The sequence below is a fragment of the Sinohyriopsis cumingii genome, chromosome 3 (genome assembly GCF_028554795.1).
Source record: "Sinohyriopsis cumingii isolate HCF-2022 chromosome 3, ASM2855479v2, whole genome shotgun sequence".
NCBI lineage: Eukaryota > Metazoa > Mollusca > Bivalvia > Unionida > Unionidae > Sinohyriopsis > Sinohyriopsis cumingii.
The window spans coordinates 76,330,186-76,352,965 of NC_142963.1; the positions used below are offsets into that span (position 1 = coordinate 76,330,186).

The 22,780-nt window shown below is 34.7% G+C and overlaps 1 protein-coding gene across 1 annotated transcript in view; it reads right to left on the minus strand.

Moving 5' to 3' along the window:
• LOC149803139 (BAI1-associated protein 3-like) overlaps positions 1 to 22,780 on the minus strand; it is a 349,073-nt gene that overhangs the window by 30,022 nt on the left and 296,271 nt on the right. Inside the window, exons 27-28 of the mRNA XM_089953890.1 lie at positions 11,122 to 11,160; positions 4,667 to 4,790 (exon numbers count right to left, since the gene is read on the minus strand). Coding sequence (XP_089810016.1) covers positions 4,667 to 4,790; positions 11,122 to 11,160 — 163 coding nt within the window. The remainder of the gene's footprint in view (positions 1 to 4,666; positions 4,791 to 11,121; positions 11,161 to 22,780) is intronic.

Consider the following 22,780-nt stretch of genomic DNA (forward strand, 5'->3'; position numbering starts at 1 on the left):
ATCGAATTATTTTCTTAAATTCAGTCAGTAAAATATCATCGGATCTATAATCAGCGTCGATTTCCTCATAATAGTCAACAAAGTTCCTGAGCCATTCGTGAGGAGATTCACCATCAATCGGATCAGGCTGGCCATGATCTCCGCACATTATCACGGCGGTATTTTTCTCCTCCAGCCAGGTTAGGAACAATTTTAATACAACTAAATTTACTGTGCAAATTTCATCAAATTTCATCACGATTAATCTTCATGATCCGCGTAGTAGATATCGAATCGGTCTTGATCAAATTTATTAATGAGACTCGCAGCCAAATCTTTGCAAACTTCGTCGACGAAATAAATTCCCCCCCCCCCCCCCAAATCTTCGTTTTTTCCTTGTCCAGAATCATCGATTTTGCACACAAAAATTGCAATCGGGAACGAATTTACGCAAATTAATTCTCGCAGGAAGGCTTATTTTTGGAATCTGAGGCTTCTACGGGAAATGTTCTCGTAGGAGGCTTTATTTGGTCTGGAACGTCTGGTCTGTAGAACTTCCCTGCTGCTATATGCAAGAGATTTCAGTGAATGATTGATGGGATAGGAGACATGCCTCAACTTGGGAGGAAACCTCTAATAGCTGGAAGTTTAACATGCATACTTTTTTCAAAAATGAAAGTAGGGGCAATACTTTCAAATGGTGACACGTTGGCTTATAGCTGAGCTCTTGCCCACAATGTGCTGTCTTAATTATGTAATTCCTTTTTAATTTCTCATAGGTTGGACAAAGACGACAGCTCAATATCATTGACAACACCAACAAATTAAAAAAATTATTAATTTTGTACAGGCAAGTCCATTTCCAAATTGCTAGCAAAAGCCATGGTCTCCATTATCAACAAAAACCTTGTATTAACTTTCAGATGGTACAAATTCTAGAAACAACCTATCAGTAGCTGCATTGTTTTGGTACTGGATGCTTTTTACAGCAAGAACCATCATTTCTTAACTGTATTTGTACTTGTCCTTTACTGCCCATCACTGTATTTGTACTTGTCCTTTACTGCCCATCACTGTATTTGTACTTGTTCTTTACTGCCCATCACTGATGAGTGAGATCATCTGTTTCTTTATCATAGAGAGGATCTATCTGTCACTATAGCCTGATGTACATAACTTAGATAGACAGATCTACTGCAGCAGTTAGCAGTGCTTGTTACCATGAAGGCAAAGCACAAGTATGTATGCAACAGATATGCATGTACACATCAGTGGCAGGTAATGTTCATGTGCTTGTATAAACAGCGAGATTTTTCCAATAGTTCTCCTGTAGTGGGATTACACACCTTAATATAAAATGCAAGTTTCACAAGAGTAAGTGAAATAGGGTTTGTTTAAATTTTTTGGTTTTAAACTAAGCCATAGAAAGAAGCAAAACTAATAAGTTTGTAAAACTTACCAAATAATTTAAGTTATACAATGAAAATTTAAGAAACCAACTGTTACATTATTAAAAATTATATTCAAGTAATCCTGAAAGTTCTATTACATGCCCAAAAGAAATGAGTGTACCAAATGAATTCCAGGTCTTGAATGTGCTAATGTACAAATACCCTTGAATGTGATAAAGTGTCAACAGTCTTGATATATCACAATGGCATTGTCCAAAACTCTTTTGAATAAATTCACAGCAATCCCAGATAGTTTAGTTGAAAGTCAATGAGCATGCTGCAATTCCAATAAATAAACCAAACAAATGATTCCTCTCAAACCATATATATATATATATATATATATATATACACACACATACATACATACATACATGTATGTCATAATACCTGATATTTTCCATCAATCATTGAATTTCGTATATTCTGGCTGCTAAGGTTTTAGCTTTTAGCACTAGTATATAATGCATACGAAGACATCTTAACAAACTTCTAACAGTGAAGCCAAACCTACCCTGTTTTAAACAGCTTGGGCTCTTTAATAACCTGAGCATAATTACTTGTCTTAAGTCGTTTTGAAATTACTTCTTAACACACATAACACACACACAATGTTTAAGCCAACTGACCCTGCAGACATAATCAAAGAGATGTTGCTTGAAATTAGCAACTGAATCATCTTGCCCTGCTTATGCCAATTCAGTTATGTGATTACAGGCAGTATTACTATAAATATCCTGTACTGGAAGCAAGGTGTGACAATAATAGAAAATAATAAAACAGTTAAATAATAGCTTTGCATTGATGGAAGATATTGGCGAGTGAGGGTGGGAAGGGAGACACCCTTCATCGCATGAGGAAACCTCTCAAGTCTATATGTATGTGTAGGTGAAATAGGGTCCATGATATTAGAAGTATTAAAAATTAACAGCATAAAACAGAGAATACTCAAATGTGAAAATGGATCTAGTTTTTTATGGATGAGTTATTTTTGTCATGTCCAAGTGCCAATTTTCTAAGAGCAGGTGAAATAGGGACCACATAATAGAGGTTATAACAATGAACATAATTTAGTTTTGTTGAAATTGGGTCAAATTAACCTACTTATGGTATGGTCGAGTTAGTTTCATTGAGATCTCTCTATATGTCTATTTACCTGAATGTTGGTAAAGATTACTGTGGGTTTGCAGAATAAATAGCTGGAAGTCGAAGTTGCTCAAGCATTAAATTGGATCTTAGTGACACCGTTTTGGTATGGCTGAATTACTTTTATCAGTACATAGTTACATACCAATTCTCATGAGTGACAGTGACATAGGGTTCAAGATACTGAAGGTGCAATGAATAAATGAACAAATGAAAAAACAAAAGTCATTCAAGAGTACAAATTATGACACACAGACCTAGTTTTAGTATGGCTGAGTCACTTTCATCTAGATTTATCTGCATACCAATTCTTACAGATGTACATGAAATAGAAAATCCATAATATTGGGGTGTGTAGGACAAAAAGATGAAATACAAGTCACTCAATTGTAAAAATTAGGTAACACTGATAAAATATTTGGCATGGTATACTAACTTTCCCCAAGATGCATGCATATACCAATTTTCTTATGTCTAGGTTAGACAGGGTCTGAGATACTGAGGGATCGAGTAAGAAAACAACCAGAACGTAAGGAAAAACACACACAAATAAATGGATGGGAATACTATGTCCATTTTTTGGCATGGAGACAATGGAGACAGTAAATAACTGCAAAACTTGCGTAACCAATCATATGCTCATAAGGTGTTAAAGCTGACCACCATCAAGTGCAGATATAAAATCAATATCCTTGTACACTGTAAAAAAATTACTACTAGTAAATACTCAAGAAATCTTTCAGGAGATAAGAAAGAAAATAAACACAGGTATTATAAAGATTTCTGTTCTTTGCTAAAACATTCATCCCATTCTAAATGAAAATACAGAGATCGAGAGATTAATAAAAAGATCAATCTACAAATCCTTACTGTCTTAATGAGATAATGTGCAAGACTAAAATGACAATTATCTCTCTTTGCAGTAACATTTTCGAACTGGAAGAACATGCAGTCGTTTCAAACTTTATTTGTGTTTGTAAAACACAAATGCACTCACTGTAAGGCAAAACATTCAAAAACTGTCAAAATTTGAAAAGCTGCTTCAATGGCTTGAAAATCTAAACTGATATAAACTTATATATGTGTATAAACATGTAGACCACTTTCATTTCTTTACCTTCAGTGGTGTTTGCTTAATTGTGCAAGCATGGTTTCAGGTTTAGAAAGAAAAAAGAAATCAAAAATTTCACAAGTGTGTAAAAAACTGAAAAATCATTTAAACAGCCTAAAAGTCTAATGAGGTTATCCTGTCAAATTTCATTTATTGACATTGAGTTGGTTTTGAGCTACCCAGCTATAGGCTTCTTGGGAAGAAAGAAAGAATGGGTGGACAGATAGGACTGAATCAAGATGCAGTGGGAGCTTAAAGATATAAGAAAATGTGTCACTGAAGACCTCTAAAGGCTATTCTTATTACAGATGAACTTGCCTCCGGTACATGATTCATGTGAGATCTCTTGGGATGCCTACTGCTGAAGAGTGATGGATGCCTCCAGTGTCTGATTCATGTACCAATAATGATCTCTGAGGGCTATTATTGTTGCTGAGTGGTCGATCACCTTGGTTCCAGTGATCGACTTGTGTGCCACGAAAGGCCTCTTGGGGCTATACTCTTGTTGTAGAGCAGTGAATAAACTTGCCTCTAGTACCCAACTCAGGTGCCACAAAAGACCCCTTGGAGCTATTCTTGTTGAGTGGTGGATAACCTTGCCTCTGGTGCCTGACTCAAGTACAAAAATAGACCCTTTGGGGATATTCTTTTTGAGTGGTGGATAACCTTGCCTCCAAGTGCCTGACCATAAAATATCTCTTAGGGTTTTTATTTATGTTGAGAGGAAGATGACCTTGTCTCCAGTACCTGACTCGTGAGCCACACAGGACCACTTGGGGATATACTATTGTTGTAGAGTGGTTGACAAACTTGCTTTTAGTGCCTGGCTCAGGTGCCACAAAATATCTCTTATGGCTATTTTGTTACTGAGTGGTGGATAATCTTGTCTCCAGCACCCGATTCATGGCAAATAATAATAAAAATCCATGCCTATGATAACTGTACCAAATCTAGAATGTGTTTAAATATAGTTACTTACAATTCAAAGGATTCTTCAAAGAGTGGATGTAAAGTTTTCTTGACAATTTTTGTCTGCTGTGTGGGCACATTAGTAAAGTAATGCTCTGGGCAGAACTGTATCACAACATAGGGATCACTTAACCCTGAAATAAAATGAATGAATTACACTTAAGAAATTAACACAATTAGAAGCATGGAAATGAAAAGAATGTTGAGAAATGTACATAAAATGACCTAATTAATTCATTTCATAAAAGACCTAATTTAGGTCCAAATGATTTTTTAAAACAAACTAACGAAGTATATCATTTTAAAAATAATTTAATATGAAAGTTACAAATCAATGATCGAGTAAAATTAGCTTCATATGGGTATACAATAGAATCCAAATTCAGCATGCCTATCACCTATTTATCTAGAACATAAACAAACATCAACAATTTTAGCTTAATCAAACAAATTTTAACAGTGAATGTAATCTAAAGTATATATTCAGACACACACACACCAAGACCAAAGTGAACATTATATCAAGTTTCTGCCAAGTTAAGCCAAAACAAAAATTGTTAAATTAGCAAAAATGTGATGTATTTAACAAGATCACTATACATTAGTGAGCCTTGGTATTGTAACATTTCCCTGCTTTGACTCATAACAGGAGACCTCTACATTACATTCCACACTTAACACTATGCAAAATGCATCATGTAACAGTGACCTGTAGTCTGATCATACATACAATTTCACATGTATGTGGCTATCACCATACTGTTTGTATGTGAGTTCTGCAGGTTTAATTTATGATTTATTTTTTTAATTCAGTATATATGTATATAGCATTAGGCATATGTATAACAATTGTCCTTAAAAATTAATTTTGTGAAAATCTTGATTGAACATTCAAATTATTAAAGTTACAATACACAGTTTGAAATGATGTCATAGCTGGGAACTTAATTTTATTGTTTATCAGGGAGTTTCACGAAGGATAAATGTAGTCTGAACTATTGTAAATACTTGTGTAGATGTCTGATCAAACTACAAAATGCATGGACCCAGATCTGCCATCATATAATGTACCAGTAAATCTATACAGTGTATTAGGGTTAATTGGTACAACAAGCAACACATATCCTGATCTGCTGGCACATTATGCAGATCGGTGTCTAACTGTTTGCAGCGGGACTTATAAGTGAGTATATATGGTATATGAATTGTAATTTTGTAAAAAAAAAACATAACGAATAAAGGGAAAACGATGTCTGTGTGTAGTAATTCATAATCTCTACAATGCTGCAAAGCAGATTTACAACACTTGTTATTCATAGAGTAAATTTTAACTAGTGCTGTCTTCTGTGCATTATGACTAACTTGATAGTACTCAAGACTGACATGTGCATATTAAAAATCAGCTGTATATAAAAAAAAGAACATCTTGAGGGAAATTGGCAGAGGAAGCATTGATAACTTGAAAAAGGAAAGTTCATTATCAAATTTGAAAGTTAAAACTGAAATAAAAACAAGAGGACCAAGTGGGCCTGATACCACTCCACTCCACAGTTCAAAGCATAGTCAATCAGGTCTGAAAATGTGGACTACAAAGAATACTTTGTTGCCTCATTGTCTATTAGTCCTAAAAGTCAGAATACGTTTCTGGTTTCATGCTGAAAAAAAAATGGGATGTTCAGTAAGATTTATATGTTTTATCTAAAAGAGAATTATCTCCATTTAGTGAAACTGAACATCAGTTGCATGATCCAATTTGATTCTTTTGAGAAAAGACTTGGTCAGTATCACTCAAGAACACAATATCATATCATAGATATGCTCTCTCTTTACAACTACTTCAATAATTTGTGATATATAACTTGCTGTAAATTTGAAACAATGAAGATATTTAGCGGGACACAAAGTAAACCTTCAACAACTGCAATTAGCGAACCAAACACAATGGTGGTCATTATCAAATCATGCTTCCCAGCATATTCCCAGTAGGTGCTACAAAATATTGGGCACAATAATAAAGGTCTTAATAAGTGTTCTGTCTGATACCAATACCTATCAAGAAAATGAAATGCAATCAGGTCACAACATACATAAAACCTGGAATTTGTGTTAGTTACTGGTTGTTTAAATTCATTTTTATGGAGGGTCTGGATATTAGGGTTAATAATGGTATTTAAATTTGGAAGTCTTTCTGGAGAAATACATAATGGGTTACTGTAATGTTGCTTTTTTAAACATGTTTTATTGAAACTGAATCCTATACAATCATTAAAACCCTCAAAAAGTTTTATGCCCAGATGTTTTCTTTCAAATACATCAGTATTGTTTAGCAGTTCTTGTAAAAAATTCTTCTCAGCTTTTTCTTATATTAGTAATGAAGGTCATATTTCATGAAGGAAAATCATCATTTTGAACAAATCTGAAATAGCTATATGCTTGGATGCTTTCTGTGGAGAGGTTCTTCAGAAGAATTCATTTGGTGTCAACAATTTTGGAAGGTCTTCATGCCAGGATGCCTTGTGTCAAATTTGGTCAAATTCTGTTGAGTGATTTTTGAAAAAAGGTTGTCAATATCAGTTGTGAATGGTTGATAATAATAAGCATGATACAGTACCTTTATCCATGAGGAAATTTTCATTTCAGTATCAAATGGCTTGTTCAGGCAATTTTAAATCCTATTAAATGTTTAAATGGGTAGCAAATGGCCAAATAATAGTCATAACCTGAAATTTGACTCAAAATTACACAAGCACACACAAATATTAAAATGAACATTTTGGTGGATTGTATAAGTTACCTTGTATCGAAGTATGAACCCATTACAATTAAATTCTGTTTTTATCTCATTATGAACACAAAGAAGCACTGCCTACTGACATGAAATAGGACAGCTTTACAATAAGCAATGTCTGTACATATTGGCTTCTTCAAGTCTGTATACAGAAATTTATCTTAAGCAAAAAACACTGACTTAAACACATTCCACAGAACCAGGACATTAAATAAGCCAACACTGACTTAAACACATGCCACAGAACCAGGACATTAAACAAGACAATACTACTTTAACACATGGCATAGAACCAGGACATTAAACAAGTCAATACCAACTTAAACACATGCCACAGAACCAGGACATTAAATAAGCAAATACTGCCTTAAACACATGCCACAGGACCAGGATATTAACAAGACAATACTGACTTTAAGACATGCCACAGAACCAGGACATTAAACAAGACAACACTGACTTAAACACATGCCACAGAACCAGGACATTAAACAAGACCTTACTGACTTAAACACATGCCACAGAACCAGGACATTAAACAAGACAACACTGCCTTTAACACATGGCACAGAACCAGGACATTAAACAAGACAATACCAACTTTAACACATGGCACAGAACCAGGACATTAAACAAGACAACACTGCCTTTAACACATGCCACAGAACCAGGACATTAAACAAGACAACACTGCCTTTAACACATGGCACAGAACCAGGACATTAAACAAGACAACACTGCCTTTAACACATGGCACAGAACCAGGACATTAAACAAGACAATACCAACTTTAACACATGGCACAGAACCAGGACATTAAACAAGACAATGCTGCCTTTAACACATGACACAGAACCACGACATTAAACAAGACAATACTGACTTTAACACATGGCACAGAACCAGGACATTAAACAAGACAACACTGCCTTTAACACATGCCACAGAACCAGGACATTAAACAAGACAATACCAACTTTAACACATGCCACAGAACCAGGACATTAAACAAGACAACACTGCCTTTAACACATGGCACAGAACCAGGACATTAAACAAGACAACACTGCCTTTAACACATGGCACAGAACCAGGACATTAAACAAGACAATACCAACTTTAACACATGGCACAGAACCAGGACATTAAACAAGACAATACTGCCTTTAACACATGACACAGAACCAGGACATTAAACAAGACAATACTGACTTTAACACATGGCACAGAACCAGGACATTAAACAAGACAACACTGCCTTTAACACATGCCACAGAACCAGGACATTAAACAAGACAATACCAACTTTAACACATGCCACAGAACCAGGACATTAAACAAGACAACACTGCCTTTAACACATGGCACAGAACCAGGACATTAAACAAGACAACACTGCCTTTACCACATGCCACAGAACCAGGACATTAAACAAGACAATACCAACTTTAACACATGGCACAGAACCAGGACATTAAACAAGATAACACTGCTTTTAACACATGCCACAGAACCAGGACATTAAACAAGACAATACTGACTTTAACACATGCCACTGAATCAGGATATTACTGTAACAAGTAGATGTACCAAATTTTTATCAATAAATTGGTTTCTAATCTGGCAGATTGTTTTACTGACATAAATTATATGTGTTTTACAGGAACTGGAAAGAAAACAATGGATTTATCCTTTACATAATATGTATTCTCTTCATTCTATAATAAAACTGCAAGCTCTGAACATGGATCAAATTCTAATGGAAAATGTTGCAATACAAGTCAGTGTCTTGTCAATTTAATGAAAAAGGAAGAGTCAGATATGTTGTAGTTCATTAAAAGGTTTTAAAAATTTAAAATCCACAAGCATCGTAAATTTCCTTCAAAAGACAGATGACCGATAATGCGATTTATTAAGCATCATGCTTAACAGGTTCTCAATAGTTTTCTGGTCTATATGTCCCTCCAATCAAATTGTATTTTGTGGACAGTGTGATTCTGTATCAGCATCAAATGACAAAACAACCATGCTCGGCCTGTCAAGACGTTCAAACTTCTGTTTTCATGTGACCATTTTTTAAGGCTGTTGATTGCTTTCCAATACCCCTCTAAACTAAGTTCACCCTGAGGATAAAGTTCCTGAGTTGGACTTCAGATGTATTCCCTGTCTCCTATTTCTTAGCTGGTGTTCTTTTTCTTTTAGAACTGGGAGGAAGTACATATTTCTACACTTTGATATCGACTGAACAAAAAGTGTATTACCTGCTCTTAAATATTCCTCTTAGGTCATCTGGATCATAGGAATTAAACAACACAAAAAGCCAAATTAGTAAGTAAAGTGTTTCTGCCAAAATCATTCTTGGGTCAGTCTCTCCATTTTAACTCGCCTCTGCCAAAGGTTGGCCATTATTTTTTTTTCAAAAGACTCAAAAACCATGATGGAATCGATTTTGATTCCTTTATTAGTCATAACTCATATAACATTCAGCATTTGACCATAAACTCTCCAGATTACCACACTGAGGTAATCAATTAACAGCATGTTGTGTTCATGATGTTAGCCGCATTAAACCAATTACTCAACCACACATCATTGCATTGACATAACATTTCCAGTCCCCAGGAGAATGGGTCCCATTGGTTTCTGTAATGTGCTGACAAAAACATAAAAATAGTGTTTAAAAATAAAATTTTTTTTAAAAAGAATCTTTTTGGCTTTAAAAATGGTATTTCTGTTCTGTCACTAGTAAATCACATGTATAGTTTTAAGGTGTTTTTTTTTTGTTAAAGCATTTTTTTTATCTTTTCCTGTCATGTGAAATGCTGATGTTCATTAAATAAAGACTTTTCTGAAAACCGTATCTTTTATTCTGGCATCTTTCAAATATATTCTCAGAATGCTGAGATGACATCATGCTTCAATCTCACCATAATATATTGTAGGCATTTAAAGCATGTTGGGCTTTTCTGAATAACCTTTAAATCTTAGTTGACTGAATCATATGGTTAAAGTGTTTGAAAAAAATCAGAATTGCATAGGAAAGAAAACCTGGTAAGATAAATAGGTACTACTTCAGTCTCTTTGGTGTGCTCAATTCTTTGCACAAAATGATATTGTTTATAGCAAATTAAACCCAAAATGTGCTTTGAATAGAACATATTTTTAAGATAGTGGCATTTGATTAAAAGGAAGTTTTGCCTTTAATTCACTCTAAGAAATAATTCATAACAAAGATGTGATGTGCCTGAAATAATGAAGTAGTAGGGTTTTTAAGCTGGTTTTCTTGTCTGAGTGACATTCTTTCTTCAAATACTTTCACTGATTGTTATTATTTGTGGTGAGGTGAAGTAAGGTAAGACAAGGTAAGATAAGATTAGATTTATCGATGTTAAAGTTAATAAATGTTCAAATCAGTGCTATCACTTATTCCACCCCACCCCAAAGCATAATACTGAAACGTGAGTATCCACACACACACACACACACATATTTATTTTTAAACCATAACACTGATTCATGACATGTAAGAAATGTAAAGACAGGCTTTGATTTTGGTCTGTGCAATAAAAAGTTTCCCAGTTCTTGACCTTCAAAAATCATTCTAGAAAAGCAACTACAACAGACTGCCCCACTCATTACCACCAGCATACAACCCCCAATTGTTGAAAATGACTTACCATTTGCATCTAAAGGTATGATATCTTTGGCACTAAGAACTGAAACAGAGATAGATAAATAATGAAGTTTTTTGAATGCACTGAAAAATACTATGTGGTACCTGCTTATTAAATCCTTCATGACGAACACTTTGCAGTATTTTCAAACTTAATATATCTTAATACCGAATCTATTTAAGAAATCACTTTTTTTATACAGTCTATACTTGGTCAGTTAAGATAAAACTATAATGAATAATTAGAGGTCAGTTACAATAACTGTAACGCATCATTAGTGAAATGGTTAGAAATTTACTCGTGTAAATATAACCATATCCGTCAAGCATCCCAACCCTAACCCATGGTGGAGATGAATCTACAGCACAAAAAAATATTATGTCACTTCTAAATACTTAGCAAGTATAATGATTTTCACCATGCATATCACCTGATTATGACCATAGTAACTGCACCATTTTTCACAACCATTACTAAAAATTGAAAATGTAGCTGCAATCACAAAATTTTGTTATGCACTCCATCTAGCTTTATGTACAAAAAGGCCAATAACTCTTACAAAAATCAAGGCAGCACAAAAATTTGCTAATATGTGCATGATGATACAAAAGGCAATAACTAACAAACAGTTGCAGAGCAAAATGACTTGTTGCACATTTTCAGACTCTGACCAGAATATTTACCAAGTTTCATGGCGATTTATGAAAAACTGTCAGACGGTAAGTTGCTCTGAAAATACTGCATCATATGTTGCATTTAAGTAATATGATACAAGGGGTGATAACTCTATAACAAATTATGGAAGCCAAGTGATTAGTCAATATATACATGAAGAGGTAATGAACATAATATTTACCAAACCTAATGGCAGGCCATTAGGAACTGCAAGACTAATTATGCTACCTATTTTACTCTAGTCTAAAATCATTCTTCCCAAAAACAAAGCCATAATTAATAAGGATAACCTGGTTCATGATCAGATTCACCAGATATCTTAATATAAACCTATTTACCAAGTTTTATCAAAATTGGATGAAAAATATAATGTTAAAGACTCAAGTTTTGTAAGAGTGGTCATATCATTTCTCCCTCCAATGGCCATGAAGGATAAGTATGAACGACAGTGAGATGTGGTTTGGAATACACACACACACACAGACACACACATTGTGTTTTTCAGAAAATCCACAATCCCATGGAGGACCTTAATCCTTTTCATTATGTGTCTGTCACAGACATGACATTGTGGTCATTATAAGTCGTGTTAAAAAAAGAAAGCCTGTAGTGTGTGTTGACAGATGCATTACAGGATGATATCCCAGCTTAAATGGCTTTATTAAACAGAAGCCTAGACTGCTGATGTTTTCATAGCAATTCCCACGACATGAATGAATTCTGATTTAAATAATTTGTCTTCTGCCTTATAGGCGTTACTGGGGTGGCAATATGATTGAATTTAGCTTTAAAAAAATTACACATGATGAAATTGTAGAAGAAAAAAGAATATTAATAATTTGAATTTAAATCAAGACCATGACATCCTGTTGCATTTTAAATGTGTAATCCCTTATAGGGAAAAAAATGTATGCAGCCTCTCTGAAGCACGTGAATCAGCAATTTCCATAAGCAACAGCTTAATAAATATACTTAGGTTGGTCATCTGATGAGTTTACATGCAATATTACCAAGCTGATGGAGAGAAGTGATGAAAAAAGTGTAATCACCTAATACTTTTGGTATGGGATGTACTTGTAATATTTTTAGTTCATGCCAATTTTACGCATTTTGTATAGTACATTCTTTCAATCAGCATGACAAATACTCAAATACTACCCTAATGTCATACAAATATTGTTTATCAGTTTAATTACAAATCTGTTACAAATTGATCTAATTATTCTTTTTAAGAAGAATACAAGAATACAAATAAAACATTCAGTCACCAAAGAATGTGGATCCAAGTGTGCATTTATAGAGGGTTTAGCAATTAGACAAACAATGTGAAATTAATAGAATTTAAATAAAATTGTGTTTTGAGTCACATGAACAAATTTTGTACTAGTACAACCAAAAGCAATAATAAATGAAGGTAAATGGGTGGGGCAATTTAGTATGTGCTTATGTGACAAAAAATCCCTCCACCTTTTTCCCTCTGTCACAACAGCAGGTAATTTTTTCCATACATCTATCATATCATCTTTTTGAATTCAGCATAAATGCTTACTTATTATGCAAATTTTGTTCTAAAATCGGTATGTACAGTAGATACAATTGTATCTGATATACAGTTAAAAATAACCCTCAGTTCTGTACATTGGTTCTTGCCAGCCCCATCCCTCCACCCTGTGGTTTAACTTGTATGGTATTAGGCATAAAATGAACACGTCTATCAATAATGCACTGTAGGTCGCCTGAAATGGCTAAACAATGCGTTTGTCAAGGCTATAAGGTATAACGGTACCAATTGCGCAAGTCCAGGTGGGCGGAGCTTAAGGTGTATGGAACATTGTATTCAGAATTAAAGAACAAAACTAGCTGTGATTGGTGCATTATGTAAGACTTGTACTTTCTGTTTGGCTTAAAAAAAAGTTGAGCCTCTTGGCAACATGTGAGTTTGTGTTAATTTCTATCTAGATCATATTTTGTATTTTTTATGATTTTTTTAAAATATGGTACACATGACTGAAAATGTGCTTGTTGTGACTAGATAACTCTTACCCCTGTCTAGTTCCAGTAGAGTTATCTCTCTTAAATGCAATGGAGTACCTGGTTATGTCATTGTCAAATTGACAATCTAGCATTGTTCTATATGACAGCGTGTGACATGCATGCCCAAGTAGGACAGAAAGTATATTTATTTCACAAAACATTAGCATTGAGGTATATGGAAAAACAATTGGTACCGTGATACCTAAAGGAAAGAATAGCCTCACAGTGTTTCCATAGAAACGCATACATGTGGGCGGCATTTATGAACTATACTAGTTTGATGTAGGAAAACAAATGTATGCTGAACACTTTTGGTCAAATATTGAAAGTTCTTTAAGAATAAAATGTATGAAATCTTTAGAAAATAGCACAAGATGGCTTTGGATGGGGACTTTTGATAACTATAGCTATGATAGATATAGACTTGTGTTACCTGATGCCTTTATGTATGTGCTGTTACCTCCTAGATTGGAATGCATGCAACAAAATAAGTTATGTAAACATAATATAGTTGATTTTGGCCAAATATTGGCTATTGTACCTGCAAAAGATGAAAAATCATGTGTACAAAAACAACTATCTTGTTCTTGTAAGGCATGCCATAAACCAGGATAGAGAACATTCTAAGTACACTTGTAGATAGATCACTTGTACCATGTGGGATGTTCTGGCATGAGTAATTTTTAGGTAATTTATTAAGGATTTGGTATTCCTTCCCATTTTGATTTGAATTGTCCTGCTCTAATTGTCCCCTTTTTTTTTTACACTCTCCTGCTTTGAAATTGTTCATGTAGTTAGTTCAGTTCTCTTGCATTCCCTTTTGTTGAAGTAGCAGTGAATACCAACAAACAAGAACAGTTTCCTTAAGTCAGCATTTCCCATTGGCACTTGTATAAGCCCAATTATAATCTACTATTGACTTTCAATTAATCCTATTTCTTTCTGTCAAGCTGCTCCTGTGGAATTTCCATGTTTGGTCCAACATTACAGAATGATAACCATTTTAGTCACACAGTGCATATTCATTCCATTCAAATCCACACTGTTCTTGAAACTTTGCATCCCATCGCAAGAATCCAAATTGGCATGAGATGATATCTGCATGGTTATGGAAGGCTGCACTCTACATGCCGGCATTGTAGAAAATATGAACTATGTGATATGAAAGAGCTGCGTCATCTTAGAAATTAAAATTACATGACTCTTGAGGTCTCCACTAAACATAGGAGTCTAAATGTTAGGTTCTCACTTTGTCAGTAATGTATTTTGAGATAATTTAATTGCAATGAAGTTAATACAGGTTGTTGATGAACTCATCTATATTACATGGATAATGTATTCAAGGTTACCACACCTTATGTATATCATTCAGTTATCTCCCTTACACCAGTCATAACATTTCAAGGAAATAAAATCTCACATTTTCAGTGACTGATTATGAAAATAAAGAGAAGATTTGTGAAGTATTATATTAGCCCTCAATCTTGATGCAAATGTAAGTAGAAGCAATTTGATAATTTCTCACAGTAAAGTTTACAAGTTTAAAAACTGATAAGGTATGTTCTGCTTGGCTCTGAGATAAGTTTCTCTCTATCTTATGCCAATTATTATTAAATTCTTATGTAGAAGAAATATACTTTATATGTATCTATATTATCTAAATTATTCACCCTTTTATATTAGATGGAAATGAACACAACTTCACTTGAAATTTGGGTCCTGTAAGGGATGTTATAGCACAGTTGCCTTTGGGCTGTCCTTGGACCTGTTGGGCCCTGCCCCATATATTTGTCCAAGGTAAGGTCATCAAACTTTCACTTCTCATTTTTCGCATTGCTGATTTTGCCACCTTTAATTCCTTTATCATAAGCTACCTCTCCCTTTTAGATAAACACTTTCCTCCTGTTTTTAACTCCATTTGATGTGCTATACTTAGTGTTTATATTTGGCATTTTTCTGTATTTTATTCCCCTAATTTCACCTCCCAATCCAAACATAACCACTTAGAAGCTGCGATTTACTATATTTGGTGACTGACTGGCTTATTGAAACAATTTTATTCACATTACAAAGGAGGAAAGCTTACTATTTGTGTTACAAAGAGGATGGGTAGGTGGACCTTTGTGTGAGGACTGGTGGTTAGTGACCTCTTGTATCTGTAGATAGTGTAAAGTGGTCAAAGCTTATACTTTATAATAAGATTGGGTCATGTCCACCTGTCTCTGATGTTAAGTTCTGCACCTACCAAACAAATATAAATTCCTTTCTTTTAGGTGAATTGTACATTTTGAAGTAGGACAGGTGCATACTATTTGGTACATTGACCTTTGACCTAGTTATTACATAATATGATATAATGTGATTTATCCCATATCACCTATGTGAAGTTCAATAATTGCTGATATGAATAAGATACAACTCATAGTTGAAAGAATTCATTTTATTTCAAAAGATGATTTTGATGGTGAAGCAAAAGTATGAAAACAATAGTTCAAACAGCTCAATGACATTTCTATACACATTCATATAAGACATAGGTTAGTACCTCATCAAATTGTTTTTCACAAGTGAGACTACGTATATTTGTTACTTATACAGTCCCGAACTATTTCACAGATTATTGGAAAAATTAAGGTTTGCTATAGGTATAACGGTACCAATTGCGCAAGTCCAGGTGGGCGGAGCTTAAGGTGTATGGAACATTGTATTCAGAATTAAAGAACAAAACTAGCTGTGATTGGTGCATTATGTAAGACTTGTACTTTCTGTTTGGCTTAAAAAAAAGTTGAGCCTCTTGGCAACATGTGAGTTTGTGTTAATTTCTATCTAGATCATATTTTGTATTTTTTATGATTTTTTTAAAATATGGTACACATGACTGAAAATGTGCTTGTTGTGACTAGATAACTCTTACCCCTGTCTAGTTCCAGTAGAGTTATCTCTCTTAAATGCAATGGAGTACCTGGTTATGTCATTGTCAAATTGACAATCTAGCATTGTTCTATATGACAGCGTGTGACATGCATGCCCAAGTAGGACAGAAAGTATATTTATTTCACAAAACATTAGCATTGAGGTATATGGAAAAACAATTGGTACCGTGATACCATAAAACCTATCTCTAACTGCACTGATTGCTTTCATAATAGGGCTTCTTATTTGTCAGGGCTTTAAACATTCCCTGGCAGAACTTTGTGAAATACCTGTACTTCAAACTGAAGATGGAAAAGGTTATCTCTAACTGCACTGATTGCTAATAGGACTTCTTGATTGTCATGGCTATGGCATGACAGGATGTTATGCTATCACTGTGGTAGGTGTGGGGTAGGGTGCTTCCAATATTTATTTATATTATTATAGAAGCACCACCCAGGCTCGATTTTGGTTGGAAGTTAAATTAGTGAAAGACAGATGTAAAGCTCCGAGCCCCCAGTCAGCAATGCCGACAGTTAAATAAATGAATATAAAAAAGTGAAATTCAACTAATAACAATTTAATGACAATTCAATAATCAAATGATTAAAAGTTCCCAAGTATTCTCCTTCTGCGCGACCCTGTGAGAGCCTATTGCACCATTTGATTTGTAGTGTGAGACAGCTTTCCCCCTGTCCTTGTATTGTACTCATCTGTGGATTCTTCTCTCCTATTCCTCCAATGCCTTCTCTTCCTCCCAACTTTCTCCAAATTCATTCTCCTCCTTGACTTCTGTATATTCCTCCTCCTTCTCCACCTCAAATTATTTCCTCCTCTTCCTCAACTCTCTTCACCGACTAGGCTTGCTGACTCTGACTGCTCTGCTAGTCTCACTTCCATCTCCCTTCTTAGAGACTTGAGACTTAACTAAGCCGGAAGTTCTGTCCCCCAAAAAGCTTCTTGTCAAAACATAAAGACAGTACAATATTTTCCTATGCCCTCTCATCAAACACTACACCCAGCCTATCATCAGATAACGGTTATTCAATTTCTTCAGTCACGCATTCATTCACATCGAAATACTTGTATGTCCTTGTATGGTAAAACGTTATAATAAAAGCATGGTATCAATTACTTCACATACATACATCAATACATTGCATCACATCAGTACATATTCCTAATCCCATTATACTAAACAATATCACAGCAGTCAGATGCATTTCTTTACATTACAACTCATACAAAGTACACAAATTAACTAATCTTACACACTTTTTTCAACCAGTTTCCAAATTCATGACTCAAGCATGTGCAAATGAAACATATCACATGAATAAATAAAATAGGTTACTACGAAGTAACCTAATAGTGCATTACAAAATTAATTCTGACCACAAGCTAACAATCTACATAATTCTCTACAAAATACTCAAACACGCATATAAATTAAACACTACAAAGGGAATTCTAAGTACTAAGCAATCCTAGTAATTAAGTACATATACTACACGTAATTACAATTACAATGCCATAATATTCTGCAAAAATCAAGCAAATAACCTACTGACTTTCATGAAGCTTTGTCTTTCCTTAGAATCTCTTCTAAAAATTTTACCACTAAATTACGAGTGGTTCTCTCAGAGTAACCCTATATTGCTCAGCAATCTTCCTTGGCAAGACTAAATTTTTGTTTGCTAGTTAGAAGTTATAATTCGGATCAAAATTGTTATCACACCCTCCGTCTCAATTCCAATTGGATGTCGCTTTGATTCGATCCAATCAAACTTAGCTGACAATGTCCTTCTTGCTGTCTGTCCACGTGGGGACGAATTTAGAACATGCCCTGGTCCCTCGCGGTTCCTCCGATCTTAGGACAAAGCTGTAACACCTAGGTGGGAAGTCGCTCGATCTAACACCTATGCCAATTCAAGATGCCGCATCTTCTCTCTGGTCACGGTAACCTTGTGTAAGAGATTAACTCTAGCCTGCAGCTATGTTCAGACATCAAACATAGCTTGTACTAATACCTTAGTTTATACACGACTTACGAACTGGACTGAGCAAATGTGACAATGGTTAATTAAACAGATATCCCTGGTAGAACTTTGTGAACTATATATACCAGCACTCCAAACTAGAGATGGAGAAAGTATTGGCTTCAGTGGATGTAAATCTCTATCATTTCCTGTTTATCTTGAAATTCATATGTATTCTACACTCATTACGAATATTGGCATTGTATTCACTCTAATTATTGTAGCAATGAACATTCTGGTTAATTATGACCAGATCTGATAATAGATGGTAAGAAATAATAAAGGGGACTAATACACGAAATTGTCATAACTGAAAGACATAGCATTTCTCAGTCCATACAAGTTCAAAATTTGTTTTTACACAATCACCATAAAACATCTCCATTCAGAAAATGTTTCTTTTGAAACATCGGTGCAAAAAAAAAAACATTGAGGCTCAACACCTTCCTGACCAGCCATTGCCAATAAGCGTAGTGGCAGACTTCAAATTAAAACAGCTGCTTCTCAGCTCATGCTTCATGGTAGATTCATGAAAAGAACAATGAAGATGGTTAACTTTTTCATAAATTCACTTTGTTGCATGAATAGCCACTGATAGAGGGCAAACTTCAATACTGTGTAGATCAGAGGTGGGCAAACTTTCCAGTGCAAGTGCTGCATACACAAATTTACACCCTGTCGTGGGCCGCATAGTTCATTAAGTAAAATAATTAATATTTCAAGTAGCAAAAATAAAAGGTTTTTCTAAATAACATCTAATTAATTTTCAGTTGTTAATATGTTGTTAATATTTGAAAACTTAAACTTAAACTTCAAAAGAAGCACATTTATTTGATAAACAGAGTAACATAAACAGAGTCAGTGCGAATGATGACTTGTTCCTAGGCCGCATGAAAACCTTTGGCGGGCCGCAGTGCTTAAAGAAAATGTTTTGTAGACACAGGCCCTGGGCAAATTAGCACAATGGACTCACCCACTGCAGCCTTCAAACACATCTCACTAGCTATTGTCAGTCAATTCAGTAATATGTGAAATGGTGGTTTATACCTGACCTCTTTGCCTTTAATTGCTGCTATTTAATCTGCCCAAAGGGATAGTTTTACATACGCAAAAATCATGACTGTGTATCGTTTCTACACACTACATATAACAAGCATACACTGAAAGTGTTTTTTTCTTTTCTTTTTGAAGATTACTGAAAATTGTGTTTTCTCAAAACAGGACTGAGTCAGGAGGTTTGGGAGTACAAAATTGTATTTTTAGCATGACACGCCATGCTACAATCTGATTAAAATTTGATCTCAATTCCATGTAGGACAGTGGTGATCTATTTAGATTGCGCCATGTTATGGCAGGTATGTCAACATCTTGAAACTACATTTACACATTTAATCAGCATGATCCAAGTTTCTTCAGGCAAATAATTTTTTTTCAACAAGCCTGATGGGGAGCTCACAAAGAATACAGGATGGGCCCATCTAAAATTAGAGGTGTCAAGGGCGTAAGGCTATCAATAGTGTAGAACATAGTTTCTTTGAACTACAGCGGAGGGCCAATCATTTTCACACAATAATTGCATGGATAAGGATTAACTTTTAATTAGTCGCACTGGCTTTCTTGCTTGTTTATTTAAGACTAATCTTTAGCTATTGTGCAGTTTGACTACAGCTGACCAGAATATGAAAATATCAATATTTTGTGAAAACAAGGCTTTAAAAATACCACGAAAACCTCCCAATTTTAGGTCCCAATCTCCATTTTTTTTATTCAGTCTCCCTACTTGGCTTTTGAAAAGTTCATAGGTATGCCTTACACCCCGTTTTACAAAACTATGGTAACTGTGCTAATATTACGGAATAAAAGGCAATTACACATCAATGTACTGGTATAGGTACCAGTCAAAATTCCCTCTTATCACAAGCCAGTTTCAGGGTTTTAATGATTAACTGGCCTGTACTGCTGTTGCAAAACGACAAATTCGCCAACTATCAACATTGTGTGGGAAGTTATGATGCTTGTTCAGCTAAAACACGTAACTAAAATTAAGTGGTGTTGATCTTAGTTGATCTATATGAGAATTTTAGCCTTTATTATTACCACTCTTCGTGAACATGTAAATTATGATGGTTATGTGCCTTGTACAATTAAGCATGTGTACCTTTTTAAAAATATTACCTCAATTTGTATGACTGATTATATCATTGAAAATGAGTAACTTGTGAGCGCATGATTCAATGTAAATGAAACAGCTATTAACGACTAGCTGAAATGCTATATGGAAGAATCCACTTTGGTCAAAACAATGAATAAAACAAAATCTGCATCTAATATGTTTGGGAATAAATAAGGATTTAAGTGACGCTATGCACGCTTTGCACTGTGTAAGTACTGTACATTATAGTTCAGCACGGTTTCCCTGGTAAACTCATCCGGCCTGCGAATAATGAAGTCTGTATTTATCTTTATTTAACTTTGTGTTGGAGAAATCGGAAAATATACACATGTTAAATAATAAAAAAATCAATCACAGTACTTTATAACAGTTTAATAATTGTCGGGTCGCTGAAAGTAACATTTTTTTACATGCTTGTGTCTTAGGACATGGAAAAAATATTGTTTCATGTCCGAAGATTTACAGCCATTAAAGAAGTCAACAAAAAGACCTAAAAACTGCCAAGCTTAGATACTGGCCCATGGATAAGCCAACCCTCTTCTTCCAGGCTTTTGTTATTTCCTAAATTATTTGGCTTATACACAAGTATATATGGTACTTGCATATCTTAGAATATCACAAAGTAAACTTGAGCATCAGATGAAATTAATGTTTTACTTTTTCATTTTTCTGTTTGTGTTACCTACTGTATACTTCACATGATACAGAAAAATGAGAAGAACCTATTCTGAAGCATCTTCGGATCATAAACTTTTTTTTAGTGAAGTCTCTCTCTCTTTTTCTCTCTATAAATATGAAATCCAAATCACTACTACACATGTTATTACAAATAAACATACAAAATATTTTTCGTTTCATGCTTCTGTAACAGCATTTATTCACCGACTGCCAAGCTTTCTCCAGTTTGTGGCTTCATCGTTTACACCAAATCTATAAGATGGCCTAGTGGTTAGAGCGTCCACCTCAGATGCAGGAGGTTGTGGGTTCGATCCCTTGCCAATTCATACCAAAGACTTACAAAAATGGTACTAACAGCTGCCTCCCCCACTTTGTAAGACTCCTGATGCAATCAAAATCTTTAAAAGATGTTGACTGTAGTTGTACAAGCATTAGCCTGTTGATTTTTTCTTAGCTTCATCTGTTCCTTGTAGGAGTATGAATATTGCTCTGTACTGAGAATGGGGAATTCACAATCGGCTGTCTGAAGGGGCATATACATAGCCAGCTTAGCCAGCTGGAAAGTGTTGTTGTAGTGCTAAATTGTGACAAGAACAAAAAGTGCACTCTACTTTTAAATTGTGTGTATTTAATTTGGCATGTTTGTTGGCCTTTTCTACATTTAATTTCAAAATATCACTGATATTCGGGACTTACCGGCAAGCTGTTAATTTTTGTCTATCCATCATGTACACTGAACCTATATTAATGCCATTTACATGTACAAAATTACTCACTGTTATCTCCATTAACAATTTTCCAGCTCCTATAATCTGATATACTTCACTTAAGAAATAAACTGCGTTCATTACTAAGATCAGCCAGTATCTGCCGAATGAAATCATCATCTGAAGATGAACCACGATGGGAATCAGCCAATATTATAAATGCATTATAAAATTTCCTTGGTGCAAGGTTCAAACTACATCAGAATGCTTGTTAATAAACCCAATATGCTAATTAAATTTAATTTAAAAACCTAATGTCAATCCAAAGAAACCTGATGTACAAACAGTTGTGAAAATATACATCACAACAAGCACTACAATATTTCTACCAGCTTATGTTGCATCAAGCACCTTATGGGTGAACTGAATGGCTGAATAAAATG